The sequence below is a fragment of the Delphinapterus leucas genome, chromosome 10 (genome assembly GCF_059928025.1).
Source record: "Delphinapterus leucas isolate spDelLeu-1000000601 "Yukka" chromosome 10, BTC_Dleu_Yukka2, whole genome shotgun sequence".
In the NCBI taxonomy this organism is placed as follows: Eukaryota; Metazoa; Chordata; class Mammalia; order Artiodactyla; family Monodontidae; genus Delphinapterus; species Delphinapterus leucas.
Genome location: NC_143138.1, coordinates 48,025,807 through 48,046,848, shown reverse-complemented (window position 1 = coordinate 48,046,848; position 21,042 = coordinate 48,025,807). Strand labels below are relative to the sequence as shown.

The 21,042-nt window shown below is 37.7% G+C and overlaps 1 protein-coding gene across 1 annotated transcript in view; it reads left to right on the top strand.

The window, feature by feature from the left end:
• The window catches only part of NEK10 (NIMA related kinase 10), a 308,999-nt gene that overhangs the window by 176,611 nt on the left and 111,346 nt on the right, over positions 1–21,042 (top strand). Inside the window, exon 27 of the mRNA XM_089918950.1 lies at positions 3,331–3,544. Coding sequence (XP_089775076.1) covers positions 3,331–3,544 — 214 coding nt within the window. The remainder of the gene's footprint in view (positions 1–3,330; positions 3,545–21,042) is intronic.

Sequence of the window (21,042 nt, the reverse complement as noted above, 5' to 3'; positions counted from 1 at the left end):
AGCAACTGACAGGGTTTAATCTCCAAAATATACAAGCAGCTCATGCAGTTCAATATCAAAAATCAAACAACCCAATCTAAAAATGGGCAGAAGTCCTAAATAGACATTTCTCCAAAGAAGATATACAGATGGCCAACGAACACATGAAAGAATGCTCAACATCACTAATCATTAGAGAAATGCAAATCAAAACTACAATGATGTTTCACCTCACACCAGTCTGAATGGCCATAATCAAAAAACCTACAAATAATAAATGCTGGAGAGGGTGTGGAGAAAAGGGAACCCTCTTGCACTGTTGGTGGGAATGTAAATTGATACAGCCAGTATGGAGAACAGTATGGAGGTTCCTTAAAAAACTGAAAATAGAACTACCATATGACCCAGCAATCCTGCTACCAGGCACATACCCTGAAAAAACCATAGCTCAAAAAGTGTCATGTACCACAATGTTCATTGCAGCTCTATTTACAATAGCCAGGACATGGAAACAACCTAAGTGTCCATCAACAGATGAATGGATAAAGAAGGTGTGGTACATATATACAATGGAATATTACTCAGCCATAAAAAGAAATGAAATTGAGTTATTTTTAATGAGGTGGATGGACCTAGAGTATGTCATACAGAGTGGAGTAAGTTAGAAAGAGAAGAACAAATACCATATACTAACACATATGTATGGAATCTAAAAGAAAAATGGTTTTGAAGAACCTAGGCACAGGACAGGAATAAAGACACAGACGTAAAGAATGGACTTGAGGACACGGGGAAGGGGAAGTGTAAGCTGGGATGAAGTGAGAGAGTGACATGGACATAGATACCCTACCAAATGTAAAATAGATAGCTACTGGGAAGCAGCCATATAGCACAGGGATTTCAGCTCGGTTCTTTGTGACCACCTAGAGGGGTGGGTTATGGAGGGTGTTGGGAAGGAGATGCAAGAGGGAGGAGATATGGGGATATAAGTATATATATATATATATATATATATATATATATATGTAAAGCTGATTCACTTTGTTATAAAGCAGAAACTAACACACCATTGTAAGGCAATTATACTCCAATAAAGAAAAAAAGAATAAAAAGAAAAAAAATAAAATAAAGGCAGCAAGAGAAAAACAGTCAGTTACAGGGAACTTCCATAAGGCTTTCAGCTGATTTTTCTGCAGAAACATTGCAGGCCACAGGGAGTGGTATGATATATTTAACGTACTGAAAAGCAAAAGCAAAACAAAAACAAAAACCCTAGCCCTACCACCTAGGATACCAGCAGGGTTATCATTAGATTGTCTCTAAAATCAGGTACAAGGATGCCCACTCTCACTATTTCTAGGTAACATAGTACTGGAATTCCTAGGCACAGCAGTCAGACAAGAAAAAGAAATAAAAGGCATCCAAATTGGAAGGGAAAAAGTAAAATTGTCACTATTTGCAGATGACATGATACTATATATATAAAACCCTAAGTTCTCCACCAAAAAACTATTAGAACTACTAAGTGATTCAGTAAATCAGGATACAACATTATTATATGGAAATCTATTGATTTTTAAACAACATATAATAATGAATTCTCAGAAAGAGAATGTAAGAAAATAATGCCATTTATGGTTGCTTCCCAAAGAATAAAATACATAGGAATTATCTCAGCCATATAAAAGAACGAAATTTTGCCACTTGCAACTACATGGATGGACTTAGAGGGTATCATGCTAGTTGAACTAAGTCAGACAGAGAAAGAAAAATACTGTATCTTATCACATATATTAATCTAAAAAGTAAAACAAACGAATGAATATAACAAAATAGACAGACTCATAGATACAGTGAACAAACCAGTGGGTAGAGGGGTTGGGGGAGAGGCAAGATAAGGGAAGGTGATTAAGAGGTACACTACTAGATATGAAATAGATATAAGGATATATTGTACAGCACAGGGACTATAGCCAATATTTTATAATAACGTTAAATGGAATACAATCTATAAAAATATTCAATCACTATGTTGTATACCTGAAACTACTCTAACATTGTAAATCATCTACAATTTAGAATAAAAGAAAAATAAAATAAATAAATAAATGCAAAGAAAGCTCAAGGACGAATAATTAGAAAAATAACAAGTTAGAGTGTTATTTTCATTTCTGTTATTAATAGTAATTGTGAGTAATAATTCTTGAATCTTGCCTGGAGACATTAGTATAGTTGAAAGTTGTATTAACTTTGGGTTGCTAAATCAAATACAAGATGTGAAAATTAGATATTTTAGTCAAAGTCCAAATAAGTTAAATTTTATTGAGAAGTACACATAACTTCATTGAAATTAGAGCTTTTGAATTAAAAAGATAGACAAATATTGTAGTGAGGACCAGAATGTTTTAAATTATGCTAACCAGTGATCTTGATAATTGGTTACACAAGCATCTAGAATAGCCTTCTCTTAGTGTTTAGCTGTGACAGAAACAACGCTCCCTTTAGCAGGCTGATTGATATTTCCTACTGCCAAAATTCGAGATTTTTTTTTTTTTTCGCGGTACGCAGGCCTCTCACTGTTGTGGCCTCTCCCGTAGCAGAGCACAGGCTCAGCGGCCATGACTCACGGGCCTAGCCGCTCCGCGGCATGTGGGATCTTCCCAGACCGGGACACGAACCCGTGTCCCCTGCATCGGCAGGTGGACTCTCAACCACTGCGCCACCAGGGAAGCCCCGAGAAAAGTTTTAGCATGTGATGTGTCAAATTATCTACTGTTAAAAATTATGAAGCACACCTTAAACCTCTAAGTAACTGGGTTGAATTTTATTTTTATGACATCATGCTTTGTAAGACTCTCACTAATCAAAGTTGTTGACATTGCCCCTATACAGCTGGAAAAGGCCAAAAAGTTGTTATCTGCCCACCCCCCAAGAATCCTGCCTTCCTTTTGGTGCATCAGGTGTGATCATCAGGGCCTATATTATTGGGATCATTCTTTGTTTAACTGGCCAATGAGTTGGAGTGGTTTTAGAAAATAACCACTTACACAAGCAGACGCAGACCCCACCTGCCCATCCTGAGACTGGGAGCAGCTTCCTATGCAGCCTGTAACCCTTGCCCACCAGCCTAGCTGCAAAGAGAACAGTGCTGCTCCCTCTCCTCCCCAAACTTTCCAAATGCCTTTTGAGAGGTCTTCGATGCAAAGCTATGCTTGATGTCCACCTCGCCCGGGTTCTCTTGGGTGCAAACATCATGGGGGACACACAGCAGAATTTAAACTTGGCCATTCACACCCCGTGGCCTGGTCCCGATTTTGACTAGAGGGCTGTAATTAGGTTATCTTCCCTTAGATGCCTCACTCCTGATGCAGAAACCCGCCCAGATATTGTAGAAGTCAGCTCCATGATATCAGATGTCATGATGAAGTATGTAGATAATTTATCCGCATCCCAGCTGACCTTGGAGAAGAAGCTGGAACGGGAACGGAGACGCACACAGAGGTATTTTATGGAAGCCAACCGGAACACAGTCATGTGTCAGCACGAGCCGGCTCTTCTCTCTCAGGTAAGTGGAAATCTTTCAGTCTCTTCAGGATGCATTCTGATGGACTCTCTGAGGCTGTTCTTGCTTGTGTTGAGGAAAATTCATCTTAAGTTAGAAAAATATTACATGTGATATTTACTACTATAGAGATACATATTTGCATCCATTTTGATCTTATAGAAAATTAAGTCAATATAATTGATGTTCCAAAGAACTAACCCATAATTTATTGTATATTACAAAACCAGAGGTATCAAAAAGATATCTTAGAAATTCTTTAAGTTTGTAATATGATCTTTGTATAAGTAGCAGTGACTGCTTATATTCAATTTATTCAGCAATCTTGGAAATATGGATGAAAATATTGTGTCAGTTTAAAGAAGGAAATAATATTTACCTTAAAATTTTTTTCTTATTAGTCTGTGTAATTGATTTCATTACTGTTTTTTGTGGTAATAATTTTGCCATGGTACAAATCAGAATATGTACTTTTATTTTTCATGACATTAACCTTTAAATTATTTTGATATTTAAGTTTATTTCTGAGTATAATTGAAAAAGGGATGCCAAAGCCACAGACTTCCGCAAGTGCATGTGATGGTGCCTGTGATGCCCTTGTTTTATTTTCTCTCTGCCTTTGTTGTGTCATGACCCATGACTTATCCTTTACTCACGCTCTGGGTTCCCTGAAAGCAGGGATTTAGTAAGGGGCCCTTCAACCCATAAATGTTCTTTTTTAACCCTCCTGAGGATGGGCCCAGCACAATAGGGTTACAAAGCCCATCCTTGATCAGGATACCTGGTCACTAAATTCCTTTCCAGGATCTGCCTCAGCTGGGAAAATTATATAAGAATTAGTCTCCCCCGCACACCACGATGAAGAGTGACCCCCACTCGCCGCAACTAGAGAAAACCCTCACACAGAAACGAAGACCCAACACAGCCAAAAATAAATAAATAAATTAATTAATTAAAAAAAAAAAAGAATTAGTCTCCAAGAAGAGCCAGTTTTGATTTCTGGAATAACAGCATTTCCAGCAACATTTTTTTTTTTTTAGAAGGAAAGCAATACTATTTGGTGGTTTATCTTGCCATGCTTGGAATCCGGAAGTTAAAGATTCAATCAATGTAATTTTGGTGGGTTTTTTAAATTTTTATTTCATTTTTTATGTTTTTATTACAGTCATACCTTTTATTTCACTTTTCATGTTTTTTTTAATTGAGGTATAGTTGATTTACAATATTATATTACTTTCAGGTATATAACATAGTGGTTCATAATTTTTCCATTTATACTCCATTCAAAGTTTTTATAAAATAGTAGCTATATTCCTAGTGCTGTACATAGCATCCTTGTATCTTATTTATTTTATACCTAATAATTTTTGTCTCCTAATTCCCTACCCTTATCTTGCCCCTCCTCCTTCCGTCTCCCCACTGGAAACCACTAGTTTGTTCTCTATATATGTGAGTCTATTTGTTTTATTATATTCATTTGTTTGTTTTATTTTTTTGAGATTCCACATACAAATGATATCATACAGTATTTGTTTTTCTCTGTCTGACTTATTTCACTAAGCATAATACCCTCCAGGTCCATCCGTTTGGTTGCAAACAGCAAAATTTCATTCTTTTTTTATGGCTGAGTGGTATTCTACTGCATATATATGTACCACATCTTCTTTATAGTATTCTGCTTATGTTTTCTTCTAGGAGTTTTATTGATTCCAGTCTTACATTTAGGTCTTTAATCCATTTTGAGGTTATTTTCCTATATGCTGTGAGAAAATGTTTTAATTTCATTCTTTTACATGTAGCTGTCCAGTATTCCTAGCACCACTTATTGAAGAGACTGTCTTTTCCCCATTGTATATTCTTGCCTTCTTTGTCATAGATTAATAGACCAGAAGTGCATGGGTTTATTCCAGGCTCTCTCTTCTAACCCATTGATCTATGTATCCGTTTTTGTGCCAGTACCATACTGTATTGATGACTGTAGCTTTGTAATGTAGTCTGAAGGGAGCATGATACCTCCAGCTCTGAGGCTTTTCTCAAGATTGCTTTGGCTATTTAAGATCTTTTGTGTTTCCATACACACTTTAGAATTTTTTTTCTACTTCTATGAAAAATACCACTGATATTTTGATAGGGATTGCATTGAATCTGTACATTGCCTTAGGTAGTATGATCATTTTTACAATGTTAATTCTTCCAATCCATGGACACAGTATCACTTGTCATCTTTTTTGTCCTCTTCAGTTTTTTTCATCAGTGTCTTAGCGTTTTCCAATGCTTTAATGTCTCAAAGTTGTCCAGTTTTCCAACTCCAATTAAGGAGTTTTAACCTCCTTAATTAGGTTTTCTTTTTTTGATGGATGGTAAATGGGATTGTTTTCCTAACTTCTCTTTCTGATAGTTTGTTCTTAATATGTAGAAATGTAACAGATTTCTGTATATTAATTTTGTATCCTGAAACATTACTGAATTCATTGATGAGTTATAGTACTTTTTGGTGCTGCCTTTAAAATTTTCTATGTTTAGTACCACGTCATCTGCAAATAGTGACAATTTTACTTCTTTCTTTTCAATTTGGATTCCATTTGCTTCTTTTTCTTGTCTGATTGCTACGGCTAGGACTTCCAATATTATGTTGAAAAAAAGTGGCAAGAATGGGCATCCTTGTCTTGTTCCTGATCTTAGAGGAAATGCTTTTAGCTCTTCACTTTTTAGTAGGCTGTTAGCTGTGGGTTTATCATATATGGGCTTTATTATGATGAGGTATGTTCCTTCTATACCCAGTTTGTGGAGAGTTTTTAATTGTAAGTGGATGTTGAATTTTGTCAAAACCTTTTTCTGCATCTATTAATATGATCATATGATTTTTATTCTTCAATTTCTTTTTTTTTAAGTAGAGTTGATTTACAGTGTTGTGATAGTTTCTGGTGTACAGCAGGGTGATTCAGTTTTTGTATATATATGTTATTCTTTATCAGATTCTATTCCATTATAGGTTATTACAAGATATTGAATATAGTTCCCTGTTCCATAGAGTAGGTCCTGGTTGTTTTTCTACTTTATATATAATAGTGTGTATTTGTTAATCCCAAACTCCTAACTTATCACTCCTCCTTTCCCCTTTGGTAACCATAAGTTTGTTTTCTGTGTCTGTGAGTCAGTTTCTGTTTTGTAAATAAGTTCATTTGTGTCATTTTTTTTAGATTCCACATATAAGTGATATCATGTGATATTTGTCTTTCTCTGACTTCACTTAGTATGATAATCTATAGGCTCATTCACATTGCTGCAAATTACATTATTTTATTCTTTTTTATGTCTGGGTAATATTTCATGGTATACATATATACCACATCTTCTTTATCCATTCATCTAGTGATGGACATTTAGGTTGCTTCCATGTCTTGGCTATTGTAAATAGTGCTGCTATGAACATTGGGGTGCATGTATCTTTTCAAATTAGATTTTTCTTTGGATATATGCCCAGGAGTGGGATTGCTGGATCATATGGCAACTCTATTTTTAGTGTTTTGAGGAACATCCATACTATTCTCTATAGTAGCTGCACAAATTTACATTCCTACCAACAGTGTAGGAGAATTCCCTTTTCTCCACACCTTCTCCAGCACTTATTATTTATAGACTTTTTGATGATGACCATTCAGACTGGTGTGAAGTGATATCTCATTGTAGTTTTGATTTGCATTTCTCTAATAATTAGCAATATTGAACATCTTCTCATGTGCCTTTTGGCCATCTCTATGCCGTTTTTGGAGAAATGTCAATTTAGGTGTTCTGTCCTTTTTTGATTGGGTTTTTTGTTTTTTGGATATTGAGTTGTATGAGCTGTATATTTGTATATTTTGGAGATTATTCCCTTGTCGGTCACATCACTTGCAAATATTTTCCCAGTCTGTAGGTTGTCTTATTGTTTTGTTTCCTTTGATTAGGTCTCATTTGTTTATTTTTGCTTTTATTTCTTTTGCCTTAGGAGACAGATCCAAAAAAATATTGCTACAATTTATGTCAAAGAGTATTCTGCCTATGTTCTCTTCTGGGAGTTTTATGGTGTCATGTCTTATAATTAATCCTTTAAGCCATTCTGAGTTTATTTTTGTGAATGGTTTGAGGATGTGTTCTCAGTTCATTTATTTACATGCAGCTATTCAGCTTTCCCACCACCACTTCATGAAGAGACTGTCTTTTCTCCATTGTATTTTCTTGCCTCCTTTGTCAAAGATTAATTGACCATAGGTGTGTGGGTTTATTTCTGAGCTCTCTCTTCTATTGCAGTGATCTATATGTCTCTTTTTGTGCCAATACCATGCAGTTTTGATTGTTGTAGCTTTGTAGTATTGTCTGAAGTCTGTGAGGTTATGCCTCTAGCTCTCTTCTTTTTTCCTCAGGATTACTTTGGCAATTCTGGGTCTTCTTGTGGTTCCACATAAATTTTAGGGTTATTTGTTCTAGTTCATTGAAAAACGTCATGGGTAATTTGATAGGGATTGCATTAAACCTGTAGATTGCTTTGGATAGTATGGCCATTTTAATAATATTAATTCTTTCATTCCAGGATCATGGGATATCTTTCTATTTCTTCTAATCATCTTCAATTTCCTTTAAAAATATTTTATAGTTTTTGGGATATAAGTCTTTCACCTCCTTGGTCAGGCTTATGCCTAAGTACTATTTTGTTTGTTTCGTGCAATTTTAAAAGGGATTTTTTTTAACTTTCTTCTTCTGATATTTCATTGTTAGTGAAAAGAAATGCAACCAATTTCTGTTTGTTAATCTTGTATCCTGCTACCTTGCTGAACTCATTGATCAGTTCTAGTAATTTTTGTGTGGAGTCTTTAGGGTTTTCTATATGTGTATATGCATCATATCATCTGCATATAATGACAATTTCACCTCTTCCCTTCCAATTTGGATACCTTTAATTTCCTTGTCTTGTCTGACTGCTGTGGCTCAGAAATTTGATACTATGTTGAATAGAAGTCATGAGAGTGGGTATCCTTGTCTTGTTCCTTGAATCTAGTGGGAAGGCTTTCAACTTTTCACCACTGAGTATTATGTTGGCTGTATTTTTGTCATAAATAGCTTTTATTATTCTGAATTATGCTCTATACCCACTTTGGTGAGAGTGTTTTTTATGAAAGGATGTTGAATTTTATCAGATGCTTTTTCTGCATCTATTGAAATGATCATGTGGTTTTTGTCTTTTCTTCTGTTGATAATGGTGTACCACATTGATTGATTTACATATGTGGAACCATCCTTGTGACCCTGGGATGAATCCAGCTTGATCATGGTATATGAAAAAGGATTTTTATATGTTGTTGGATTTGGTTTACTAATATTTTGTTGAGGACTTTTGCATCTATATCCATCAAAGATATTGGCCTATAATTTTCTTTTCGGTAGTGTCTTTGTCTGGTTTTAGTGTCAGGGTTATGGTGGCTTTATAGAATGACTGCAGGAGTGTTCCCTTCTTTTCAGTCTTTTGGAAGAGTTTGAGAAGGATTGGTATATATTCTTCTTTGTATGTTTATAGAATTCCCCAGTGGAGCCATCTTGTCCTGGACTTTTGTTTGCAGGGAGGTTTGGGTTTTTTTAAATTATTATTACAGATTCTATTTCACTTCTAGTGATTGGTCTGTTCAATTATCTATTTCCTTTTGATTCAGTTTTGGCAGGCTGTATGTTTCTAGAAACTTTTCCATTTCTTCTAGGTTGCCCAATTGGTTAATATATAATTGTTCATAGTGTTCTCTTTTATTTTTTGGGTATTTCTACGGTATTGGTTGTTATTTCTCTTCTTTCATTTTCTTATTATCTTTCTTTGGGTCCTCTCTCTTTCCTTCTTGGTGAGTTCCTCACTTTGTTAATGTGGTGTTTCACAGTGATTGATTTGTGGATTTGAACAATTCTTGCATCCCTGAGATAAATCCCACTTGATGAAGATGTATGATCCTTTTAATATATTGTTGAATACGGATTACTAATATTTTCTTGAGAATTTTGCATTTATGTACATCAGTGATATTGGTCAGTAGTCTTTTTTATTATATCTTGGTCTGGCTTTGGTATAGTGTGATATTGGCCTTTTAGAAAGTGTTCAGAAGTGTTCCTCTCTCTGAAACTTTTTGGAATAGTTTGTGAAGGATAGGTGCTAACTCTTTTCTAAATGTTTGGTAGAGTTTACCTGTGAAGGACCTGGTCCTGGACTTTAGTTTGTTGGATTTTTTATTACTATTTTAATTTCATTACTGGTAATTTGTCTGTTCATGTTTTCTATTTTTTCCGGGTTCAGTCTTGGGAGATTCTACATTTCTTGGAATTTTTCCATTACTTCTTGTTTGTCCATTTTATTGGCATACAATCATTTATAGAACTCTCTCATGATTCTTTGTATTTCTGTGGTGTTTGTAACCTCTCATTTTTCATTTCTGATTATATTGATTTGAACCCTCTGTCTTTTTCTCATTTTTTTCATAGTGAATCTGGCTAAAGGTTTATCAATTTTGTTTATATTTTCAAGACAATTGCTCTTAGATTCACTGATCTTTTTTTCTTGTATTGTCGTGGGGTGTTTTTTTTTTTATCTCTATTTCATTTATTTCTCCTCCGATCTTTACGTTTTCTTTCCTTCTGCTAACTTTGGGTTTTCTTCATTCTTCTTTTTCAAATTCCGTTAGGTGTAAGGTTAAGTTGGGTTTTTTGTTGGTTTTTTGGGGGGAAGGTTGTTTGTTAGGTTTTGGTTTTGGGTGGTTTTTTTTTCAATTTTTTCTTGTTTCCTAAGGTAGGCTTGTATTGCTATAAATTTCAATCTTTGAAATGCTTTTGCTGCATCCCATAGATTTTGGACTGTTGTGTTTCATTCTTGTTTGTCTACAAGTATTTTTTTATTTCCTCTTTGATTTCTTCAGTAATCCATTTGTTGTTTAGTGGCATATTGTTTAGCCTTCATGTGTTTGTGTATTTTGCAGTTTTTGTCTTGTAGTTGATTCTAGTCTCATAACATTATGGTCAGAAAATACGCTTGATATGATTTCATTTTTCTTAAATTTACTGAGACTTATTTTGTCACCTAACATGTGATCTATCCTGGAGAATGTTCCACGTATACTTGAAAGGAATGTGTATTCTTCTGGTTTTCAATGGAGTGTTTTATGTATATCTATTAAGTCTATTTGGTCTAGTGTGTCATTTAAGACCAATGTTTCCTTATTGATTTTCTGTCTGGATGATCTCTCCATTGACGTAAGTTGAGTGTTAAAGTCCTCTGCTATTATTGTGTTACTGTCAATCTCTCTAATTATGTTTGTTAATATTTGCTCTATGTATTTAGGTATTTTTGTTGGGTGCTTATATATTTTAAATTGTTATATCTTCTTCTTGGCCCTCAATCATTGTAAAATTCTTCAGTCTTTTTACAGTCTTTGTTTTAAAGGCTATTTTGTCTAATTATTGCTACTCTAGCTTTCTTTTCATTTCCAGTTGCATGGAATACCTTTTCCATCCCCTTACTTTCAGTCTGTGTGTGCCTTTTGATTTGAAATGAGTGTCTTGTAGGAAGCATATATGTGGATCTTGCTTTTTTATCCATTCAGCCACTCTGTGTCTTTTGATTAGAGCATTTAGTTCATGTACATTTAAAGTAATTATTGATAGGTATGTACTTACTGCCATTTTGTTAATTGTTTTGTGGTTGTTGTTGTAGTTATTTTTGTGTTCTTTCTTCTTTTGTTCTCTTCACCTGTGGCTTGAGGACTATCTTTAGTGTTATGTTGGGATTCTTTTCTCTTTTTTTTGTGTGTCTATCATAGATTTTTGTTTTGTTATTACCATGAGGTTTATATATAGCTATATGCACATATATAAACACACAGATATACATTTTTAAATTTTAAGTTGCTGATCTCAATTTAAATTGCAGAAGGACTTCCGGGAAGATGGCAGAAGAGTAAGACGTGGAGATCACCTTCCTACCCACAGATACACCAGAAATACATCTACACGTGGAACAACTCCTACAGAACACCTACTGAACCCTGGCAGAAGACCTCAGACCTCCCAAAAGGCAAGAAATCCCCCACGTACCTGGGTAGGGCAAAAGACAAAAGAATAAACAGAGACAAAAGGATAGGGATGGGACCTGCACCAGTGGGAGGGAGCTGTGAAGGAGGAAAGGTTTCCACACACTAGGAAGCCCCTTCTCAGGCGGAGACTGCGGGTGGCGGTTGGGGGGGGGTGGTTAGCAGCCGCAGAGGAGAGCGCAGCAACAGGGGTGCAGAGGGCAAAGCAGAGAGATTCCGGCACAGAGGAAGGGCCGACTGGTACTCACCAGCCCAAGAGGCTTGTCTGCTCCCCTGCCGGGGTGGGCGGGGCTGGGAGCTGAGGCTCGGGCTTCGGTCGGAGCACAGGGAGAGGACTGGGGTTGGCAGCGTGAACATAGCCTGCAGGGGGTTAGTGCGCCACAGCTAGCCGGGAGGGAGTCTAGGGAAACGTCTGGACCTGCTGAAAAGGCAAGAGACATTTTCTTCCCTCTTTGTTTCCTGGTGTGTGAGGAGAGGGGATTAAGAGCACTGCTTAAAGGAGCTCCAGAGACGGGTGCGAGCCGCAGCTAAAACTGCAGACCCCAGAGACAGACATGAGACGCTAAGGCTGCTGCCACCGCCACCAAGAAGCCTGTGTGCGAGCACAGGTCACTAACCACACCCCCTTCCAGGGAGCCTGTACAGCCCACCACTGCCAGGGTCCCGTGATCCAGGGACAACTCCCCCGGGAGAACGCACAGCGTGCCTCAGGCTGGTGCAACATCATGCTGGCCTCTGCCACCGCAGGCTCGCCCTGCGCTACGTGACCCTCCCTCCCCCTGGCCTGAGTGAGCCAGAGCCCCCGAATCAGCGGCTCCTTTAACACTGTCCTGTCTGAGCGAAGAACAGACGCCCTCCAGCGACCTACACGCAGAGGTGGGGCCAAATCCAAAGCTGAGCCCCTGGGAGCTGTGAGAACAAAGAAGAGAAAGGGCAGTCTCTCCCAGCATCCTCAGAAGCAGTGGAATAAAGCTCCACAATCAACTTGATGTACCCTGCATCTGTGGAATACATTAATAGACAATGAATCATCCCAAATTAAGGAGGTGGACTTTGAGGGCAAGATTTATTATTTTTCCACCTTTTCCTCGTTTTGTGAGTGTGTATGTCTATGCTTCTGTGTGAGATTTTGTCTGTATAGCTTTGCTTCCACCATTTGTCTGAGGATTCTATCCACCCGTTTTGTTTTTTTTAAAATTTTTTTCTTAATAATAGTTTTTTATTTTAATAACTTTATTTTACTTTATCTCCATTTCTTCTTACCTTCCTTCCCTCCTTTAGACAAGAATCATCCCAAATTGAGGTGGTGGACTTTGAGAGCAAGATTTATGATTTTTCCCCTTTTCTGCTTTTTGTGAATGTATATGTGTATGCTTCTGTGTGACATTTTGTCTGTATAGCTTTGCTTCCACCATTTGTCCCAGGATTCTATCTATCCGTTTTTTGGTTTTTTTTCCTCTTAATAATTATTTTTTATTTTAATAACTTTTTATATTTTATCTTACTTTATTTTACTTTATCCTCCTTCTTTTTTTCTTCCTTCCCTCCTTTCTTCCTTCCTTCTTCTCTCCCTCCCTCCCTCCCTCCCTCACTTCTTTCTTTTTTTCTTTCTTTCTAATACTACTAATTCTTTCTTTCTACTTTTTATCCCTTTTCTTCTGAGCCGTGTGGATGAAAGGCTGTTGGTGCTGCAGCCAGGAGTTACTGCTGTGCCTCTGAGGTGGGAGAGCCAACATCAGGACACTGGTCCACAAGAGACCTGCCAGCTGCACATAATATCAAATGGCAAAAATCTCCCAGAGATCTCTATCTCAACACCAGCACCCAGTTTCACTCAACGACCAGCAAGCTACAGTGCTGGACATCCTATGCCAAACAACTAGCAAGACAGGAACACAACCCCACCCATTAGCAGAGAGGCTGCCCAAAATCATAATAAGTCGACAGACACCCCAAAACACACCACCAGACGTGGACCTGCCCACCAGAAAGACAAGATCCAGCCTCATCCACCAGAACACAGGCACTACTCCCCTCTACCAGGAAGCCTACACAACCCACTGAACCAACCTTAGCCACTGGGGACAGACACCAAAAATAACGGGAACTACGAACCTGCAGCCTGCAAAAAGGAGACCCCAAACACAGTAAGATAAGCAAAATGAGAAGACAGAAAAACACACAGCAGATGAAGGAGCAAGATAAAAACCCACCAGACCTAACACATGAAGAGGAAATAGGCAGTCTACCTGAAAAAGAATTCAGAATAATGATAATAAAGATGATCCAAAATCTTGGAAATAGAATAGACAAAATGCAAGAAACATTTAACAAGGACCTAGAAGAACTAAAGATGAAACAAACAATGATGAACAACACAATAAATGAAATGAAAAATACTCCAGATGGGATCAATAGCAGAATAACTGAGGCAGAAGAATGGATAAGTGACCTGGAAGATAAAAGAGTGGAAATAACTACTGCAGAGCAGAATAAAGAAAAAAGAATGAAAAGCACTGAGGACAGTCTCAGAGACCTCTGGGACAACATTAAACGCACCAACATTCGTATTATAGGGGTTCCAGAAAAAGAAGAGGAAAAGAAAGGGACTGAGAAAATATTTGGAGAGATTGTAGTTGAAAACTTCCCTAATATGGGAAAGGAAATAGTTAATCAAGTCCAGGAAGCACAGAGAGTCCCATATAGGATAAATCGAGGGAGAAATATGCCAAGACACATATTAATCAAACTGTCAAAAATTAAATACAAAGAAAACATATTAAAAGCAGCAAGGGAAAAATAACACACAAGGGAATCCCCATAAGGTTAACAGCTGATCTTTCAGCAGAAACTCTGCAAGCCAGAAGGGACTGGCAGCACATATTTAAAGTGATGAAGGAGAAAAATCTGCAACCAAGATTACTCTACCCAGCAAGGAACTCATTCAGATTTTATGAAGAAATTAAAAGCTTTACAGACAAGCAAAAGCTGAGAGAGTTCAGCACCACCAAACCAGCTCTACAACAACTGCTAAAGGAACTTCTCTAGGCAAGAAACACAACAGAAAGAAAAGACCTGCAATAACGAACCCAAAACAATTAAGAAAATGGGAATAGGAACATACATATCGATAATTACCTTAAATGTAAATGGACTAAATGCTCCCACCAAAAGACACAGATTGGCTGAATGGATACAAAAACAAGACACATATATATGCTGTCTACAAGAGACCCACTTCAGACCTAGAGACACATACAGACTAAAAGGGGATGGAAAAAGATATTCCATGCAAATGGAAACCAAAAGAAAGCTGGAGTAGCAAGTCTCATATCAGATAGACTTTAAAATAGACTTTAAAATAAAGACTATTAGAAGAGACAAAGAAGGACACTACATAATGATCAAGGGATCTATCCAAGAAGAAGATGTAACAATTGTAAGTATTTATGCACCCAACCTAGGAGCACCTCAATACATAAGGCAAATACTAACAGCCATAAAAGGGGAAATAGACAGTAACACATTCATAGTAGGGGACTTTAACACCCCACTTTCACCAATGGACAGATCATCCAAAATGAAAATAAATAAGGAAAGCCAAGCTTTAAATGATACATGAAACAAGAAGGACTTAATTGATATTTATAGGACATTCCATCCAAAAACAACAGAATACACATTTTTCTCTAGTGCTAATGGAACATTCTCCAGGATAGATCATATCTTGGGTCACAAATCAAGCCTTGGTAAATTTAAGAAAATTGAAATTCTATAAAGTATCTTTTCCGACCACAATGCTATGAGACTAGATATCAATTACAGGAAAAGATCTGTAAAAAATACAAACACATGGAGGCTAAACAATACAGTCCTTAATAACGAAGTGATCACTGAAGAAATCAAAGAGGAAATCAAAAATTACCTAGAAACAAATGACAATGGAGACACGACGATCCAAAATCTATGGGATGCAGCAAAAGCAGTTCTAAGAAGGAAGTTTATAGAAATACAATCCTACCTTAAGAAACAGGTAACATCTCGAATAAACAACCTAACCTTGCTCCGAAAGCAATTAGAGAAAGAAGAACAAAAAAACCCCAAAGTTAGCAGAAGGAAAGAAATCATAAAAATTAGATCAGAAATAAATGAAAACGAAATGAAGGAAACGATAGCAAAGATAAATAAAACTAAAAGCTGGTTCTTTGAGAAGATAAACACAATTGATAAACCATTAGCCAGTCTCATCAAGAAAAAAAGGGAGAAGACTCAAATCAATAGAATTAGAAATGAAAAAGGAGAAGTAACAACTGACACTGCACAAATACAAAAGATCATGAGAGATTACTACAAGCAACTCTATGCCAATAAAATAGACAACCTGGAAGAAATGGACAAATTCTTAGAAAGGCACAACCTGCCAAGACTGAATCAGGAAGAAATAGAAAATATGAGCAGACCAATCACAAGCACTGAAATTGAAACTGTGATTAAAAATCTTCCAACAAACAAGAGCCCAGGACCAGATGGCTTCACAGGCGAATTCTATCAAACATTTAGAGAAGAGGTAACACCTATCCTTCTCAAACTCTTCCAAAATATAGCAGAGGGAGGAACACTCCCAAACTCATTCTATGAGGCCACCACCACCCTGATACCAAAACCAGACAAGGATGTCACAAAAAAAGAAAACTACTGGCCAATATCACTGATGAACATAGATGTATGAATGCTCAACAAAATACTAGCAAACAGAATCCAACAGCAGATTAAACGGATCATACACCATGATCAAGTGGGGTTTATTCCAGGAATGCAAGGATTCTTCAATATACGCAAATCAATCAACGTGATACACCATATTAACAAATTGAAGGAGAAAAACCATATGATCATCTCAGTAGATGCAGAGAAAGCTTTGGACAAAATTCAACATGCATTTATGATTAAAAACCCTGCATAAAGTAGGCATAGAGGGAACTTTCCTCAACATAATAAAGGCCATATATGACAAACCCACAGCCAACATCATCCTCAATGGTGAAAAAATGAAAGTATTTCCACTAAGATCAGGAAAAAGACAAGGTTGCCCACTCTCACCACTCTTATTCAACATAGTTTTGGAAGTTTTAGCCACAGCAATCAGAGAAGAAAAGGAAATAAAAGGAATCCAGATCGGAAAAATAAGAAGTAAAACGGTCACTATTTGCAGATGACATGATACTATACATAGAGAATCCTAAAGATGCTATCAGAAAACTACTAGAGCTAATCAATGAATTTGGTAAAGTAGCAGGATACAAAATTAATGCACAGAAACCTCTGGTATTCCTCTACACTAATGATGAAAAATCTGAAAGTGAAATCAAGAAAACATTCTCATTTACCATTGCAACAAAAAGAATAAAATATCTAGGAATAAACCTACCTAAGGAGACAAAAGACCTGTATGCAGAAAATTATAAGACACTGATGAAGGAAATTAAAGATGATACAAATAGATGGAGAGATATACCATGTTCTTGGATTGGACGAATGAACATTGTGAAAATGACTCTACTACCCAAAGCAATCTACAGATTCAATGCAATCCCTATCAAACTCCCACTGGCATTTTTCAGAGAACTAGAACAAAAAATTTCACAATTTGTATGGAAACACAAAAGACCCCGAATAGCCAAAGCCATCTTGCAAAAGAAAAGTGGAGCTGGAGGAATCAGGCTCCCTGACTTCAGACTATACTACAAAGCTACAGTAATCAAGACAGTATGGTACTGGCACAAAAACAGAAATATAGACCAACGGAACAGTTAGAAAGCCCAGAGCTAAACCCACCCACGTATGGTCACCTTGTCTTTGATAAAGGAGGCAGGAATGTACAGTGGAGAAAGGACAGCCTCTTCAATAAGTGGGGCTGGGAAAACTGGACAGCTACATGTAAAATTATGAGATTAGATCACTCCCTAACACCATACACAAAAATTAGCTCAAGATGGATTAAAGACCTAAATGTAAGGCCAGAAACTATCAAACTCTTAGAGGAAAACATAGGCAGGACACTCTATGACATAAATCACAGCAAGGTCCTTTTTGACCCATCTCCTAGAGAAATGGAAATAAAAACAAAATAAACAAATGGGACCTAATGAAGCTTCAAAGCTTTTGCACAGCAAAGGAAACCATAAACAAGACCAAAAGACAACCCTCAGAATGGGAGAAAATATTTGCAAATGAAGCAACTGACAAAGGATTAATCTCTAAAATTTATAAGCAGCTCATGCAGCTTAATAACAAAAAAACAAACAACCCAATCCAAAAATGGGCAGAAGACGTAAATAGACATTTCTCCAAAGAAGATATACAGACTGCCAACAAACACAAGAAAGAATGCTCAACATCCCTCATCATTAGAGAAATGCAAATCAAAACTACAATGAGATATCATCTCACAACAGTCAGAATGGCCATCATCAAAAAATCTACAAATAATAAATGCTGGAGATGGTGTGGAGAAAAGGGAACGCTCTTGCACTGTTGGTGGGAATGTAAATTGATACAGCCACTGTGGAGAACAGTATGGAGGTTCCTTAAAAAACTACAAATAGAACTACCATATGACCCAGCAATCCCACTACTGGGCATATACCCTGAGAAAACCATAATTCACAGAGTCATGTACTAAAATGTTCATTGCAGATCTATTTACAATAACCCGGAGTTGGAACCAACCTTAGTGTCCATCATCAAATGAATGGATAAAGAAGATGTGGCACATATATACAATGGAATATTACTCAGCCATAAAAAAAACGAAATTGAGCTACTTGTAATGAGGTGGATAGACCTAGAGTCTGTCATACAGAGTGAAGTAAGTCAGAAAGAGAGACACAAATACCGTATGCTAACACATATATATGGAATTTAAGGGGAAAATGTCATGAAGAACCTAGGGGTAAGACAGGAATAAAGACACAGACCAACTAGAGAATGGACTTGAGGATATGGGGAGGGGGAAGGGTAAGCTGTGACAAAGCAAGAGAGAGGCATGGACATATATACACTACCAAACGTAAGGTAGATAGCTAGTGGGAAGCAGCCGCATAGCACAGGGAGATCAGCTTGGTGCTTTGTGACCTCCTGGAGGGGTGGGATAGGGAGGGTGGGAGGAAGGGAGATGCAAGCGGCAAGAGATATGGGAACATATGTATATATATAACTGATTCATTTTGTTGTAAAGCAGAAAGTAACACACCATTGTAAAGCAATTATACTCCAATAAAGATGTTAAAAAAAGGAAAAAATAAATAACAAATTGCATTTTAACAATCCTGCAATCTAAGCTCTCTCCCATCTTGATTTCTGGTTTTGACATCATATTTTACATCATTTTTGTTTTGTGTACCTCTTAATTACTTGTTGCTGACTAAATGCTTTTATTGCTTTTGTCTTTTAACCTTCCTACTATCTTCGTACATGTGTATTTACCTTTACCAGTGAGACTTTTCCTTTCGTAATTTTTCTGTTTTTAGTTGGACCTTTTTCACTTGGAGAAGTACCTTTAACATTTCTTGTAAAGCTGGTTTGGTGGTGCTGAACTCTTTGAGCTTTTGCTTGTCTGTAAAACTCTTCATCTCCATCAAATCTGAATGAGAGCCTTGCCAAGTAGAATATTCTTGGTTGTAAGTTTTTCCCTTTCATTATTTTAACTATATCATGCCACTCCCTTGTGGCCTGCAGTTTCTGCTGAAAAGTCAACTGATAGTCTTATGAGAGTTCCATTGTATGTAACTTCTTGCTATTTTTTTTTTGCTGCTTTTAATATTCTTTCTTTATCTCTAATTTTTGCCATTTTAATTACAATTGACTTGTTGTGGTCCTCTTTGGGGTGATCCTGTTTGGGACTCTCTGTGCTTCCTGAACCTGGATACCTATTTCCTTTCCCAGGTTCAGGGAGTTCTTCAAATATTTTCTCTGCCCCTTTCTCTCTCTTCTTCTTCTGGTACCCCTAATACCCTATAATGTGAATGTTAGCATGTTTGACATTGTCTCAAATGTCTCTTAACCTATCCTCATTCCTTTTTTTCTTTTTTCTCTCCAGCTTCAGTGATTTCCACTACTCTGTCTTCCAGCTCACTGATCTGTTCCTCTGTATCATCCAATCTACTGTTGATTCCTTTTAGTGTTTTCTTCATGTCAGTTATTGTATTCTTCATCTCTGTTTGGTTCTTCTTTATATTTTCTAACTCTGTTAAAACTTCTGACTTCTCACTCTGTTCATTCAATCTTTTCCTCACTTCTTTGATCATCTTTATCATGAATCATTACCTTGAACTCTTTATTGGGTAGATTGCCTCTCTCTACTTCACTTAGTTCTTCTTCTGGGGTTGTATCATGTTTCTTTTTTGGGAACATGTTCCTCTGTCACCTCATTTTGTCTAGTTTTCTGTTTTTATTTCTATGTATTTGGTAGGTTTCTTAAATTTCCTGACTTTAGAGAAGTAGTCTTTTGTAGGAAACATCCTATGCATTCCGGCAGCACACTCCCCTCTGTCAGCAGAGCTATGTGCTCTAGGGTTGCCCCCTATGTGGGCTGCATGGGTCTTCTTTTGTGGCAGGTTGACCACTGTGAGTGCTCTGGTAGGTGTGGCTGGCCCCTGGTCTAGTTGGTTGCCTGTCAGCTGCTGGTTGTTGGGGCCGGGTCATGACACAGCTGACTGCTGAGCCACTGGTGGTGACATAGCTAATGGTGGCCCACTGGTGGTGGAGCTGTGGGTCCTGGGGTGGGTGTTGTGGAGCCTGTGTTACCATGTCTAGTGTTGGCCTGCTTTGGGGCTGATTCCTGACACAGCTGGCTGTGGGTTCTGAGGTTTCTCAAAGCTGTTGCTGGCCCACTGGTGAGTGGGACTGGATTCCAGGGTAGCTGGCTTAGGGGCCCAAGATTTATCAGAACGGTTTTGGTCTATTGGTGGGCAGGGCCCAGGCCCAGGAGGTCCTAGGGCTGATGTAGGCTTGCTGATGGGTTGGCTGGGTCCTGACAAGGCAGGCTGAAAGTTTGCAGTGGTCATGGTACTGGTATCTGCCCACTAGTTTGTGGGACCAGATCACAGGGTAGCTAGCTGGAAGACCTGAGGGTCCCTGGTCTAGTGCTTGTGCATTGGTGTATAGGGCTGGTTTCTGGGCCCTCTGGTGGACAGGGTCTTTTTCCATGGCAGCTGTGGGCTCAGGGGGTCTTATGGAAACTGGTCTGCTGATGAGTGGAGCTATAACTTCTCCTGACTATCTGCTTGATCTGAGGCTTCCCAGCACTGGCTCCTACAGGCTGGTGGGCAGGGCTGGGGCCAGTCCTAGTGCTGATAAGCTGGAGGGAGGACTCCACAGTGGCACTTGCAACAACAGTGTCCACAT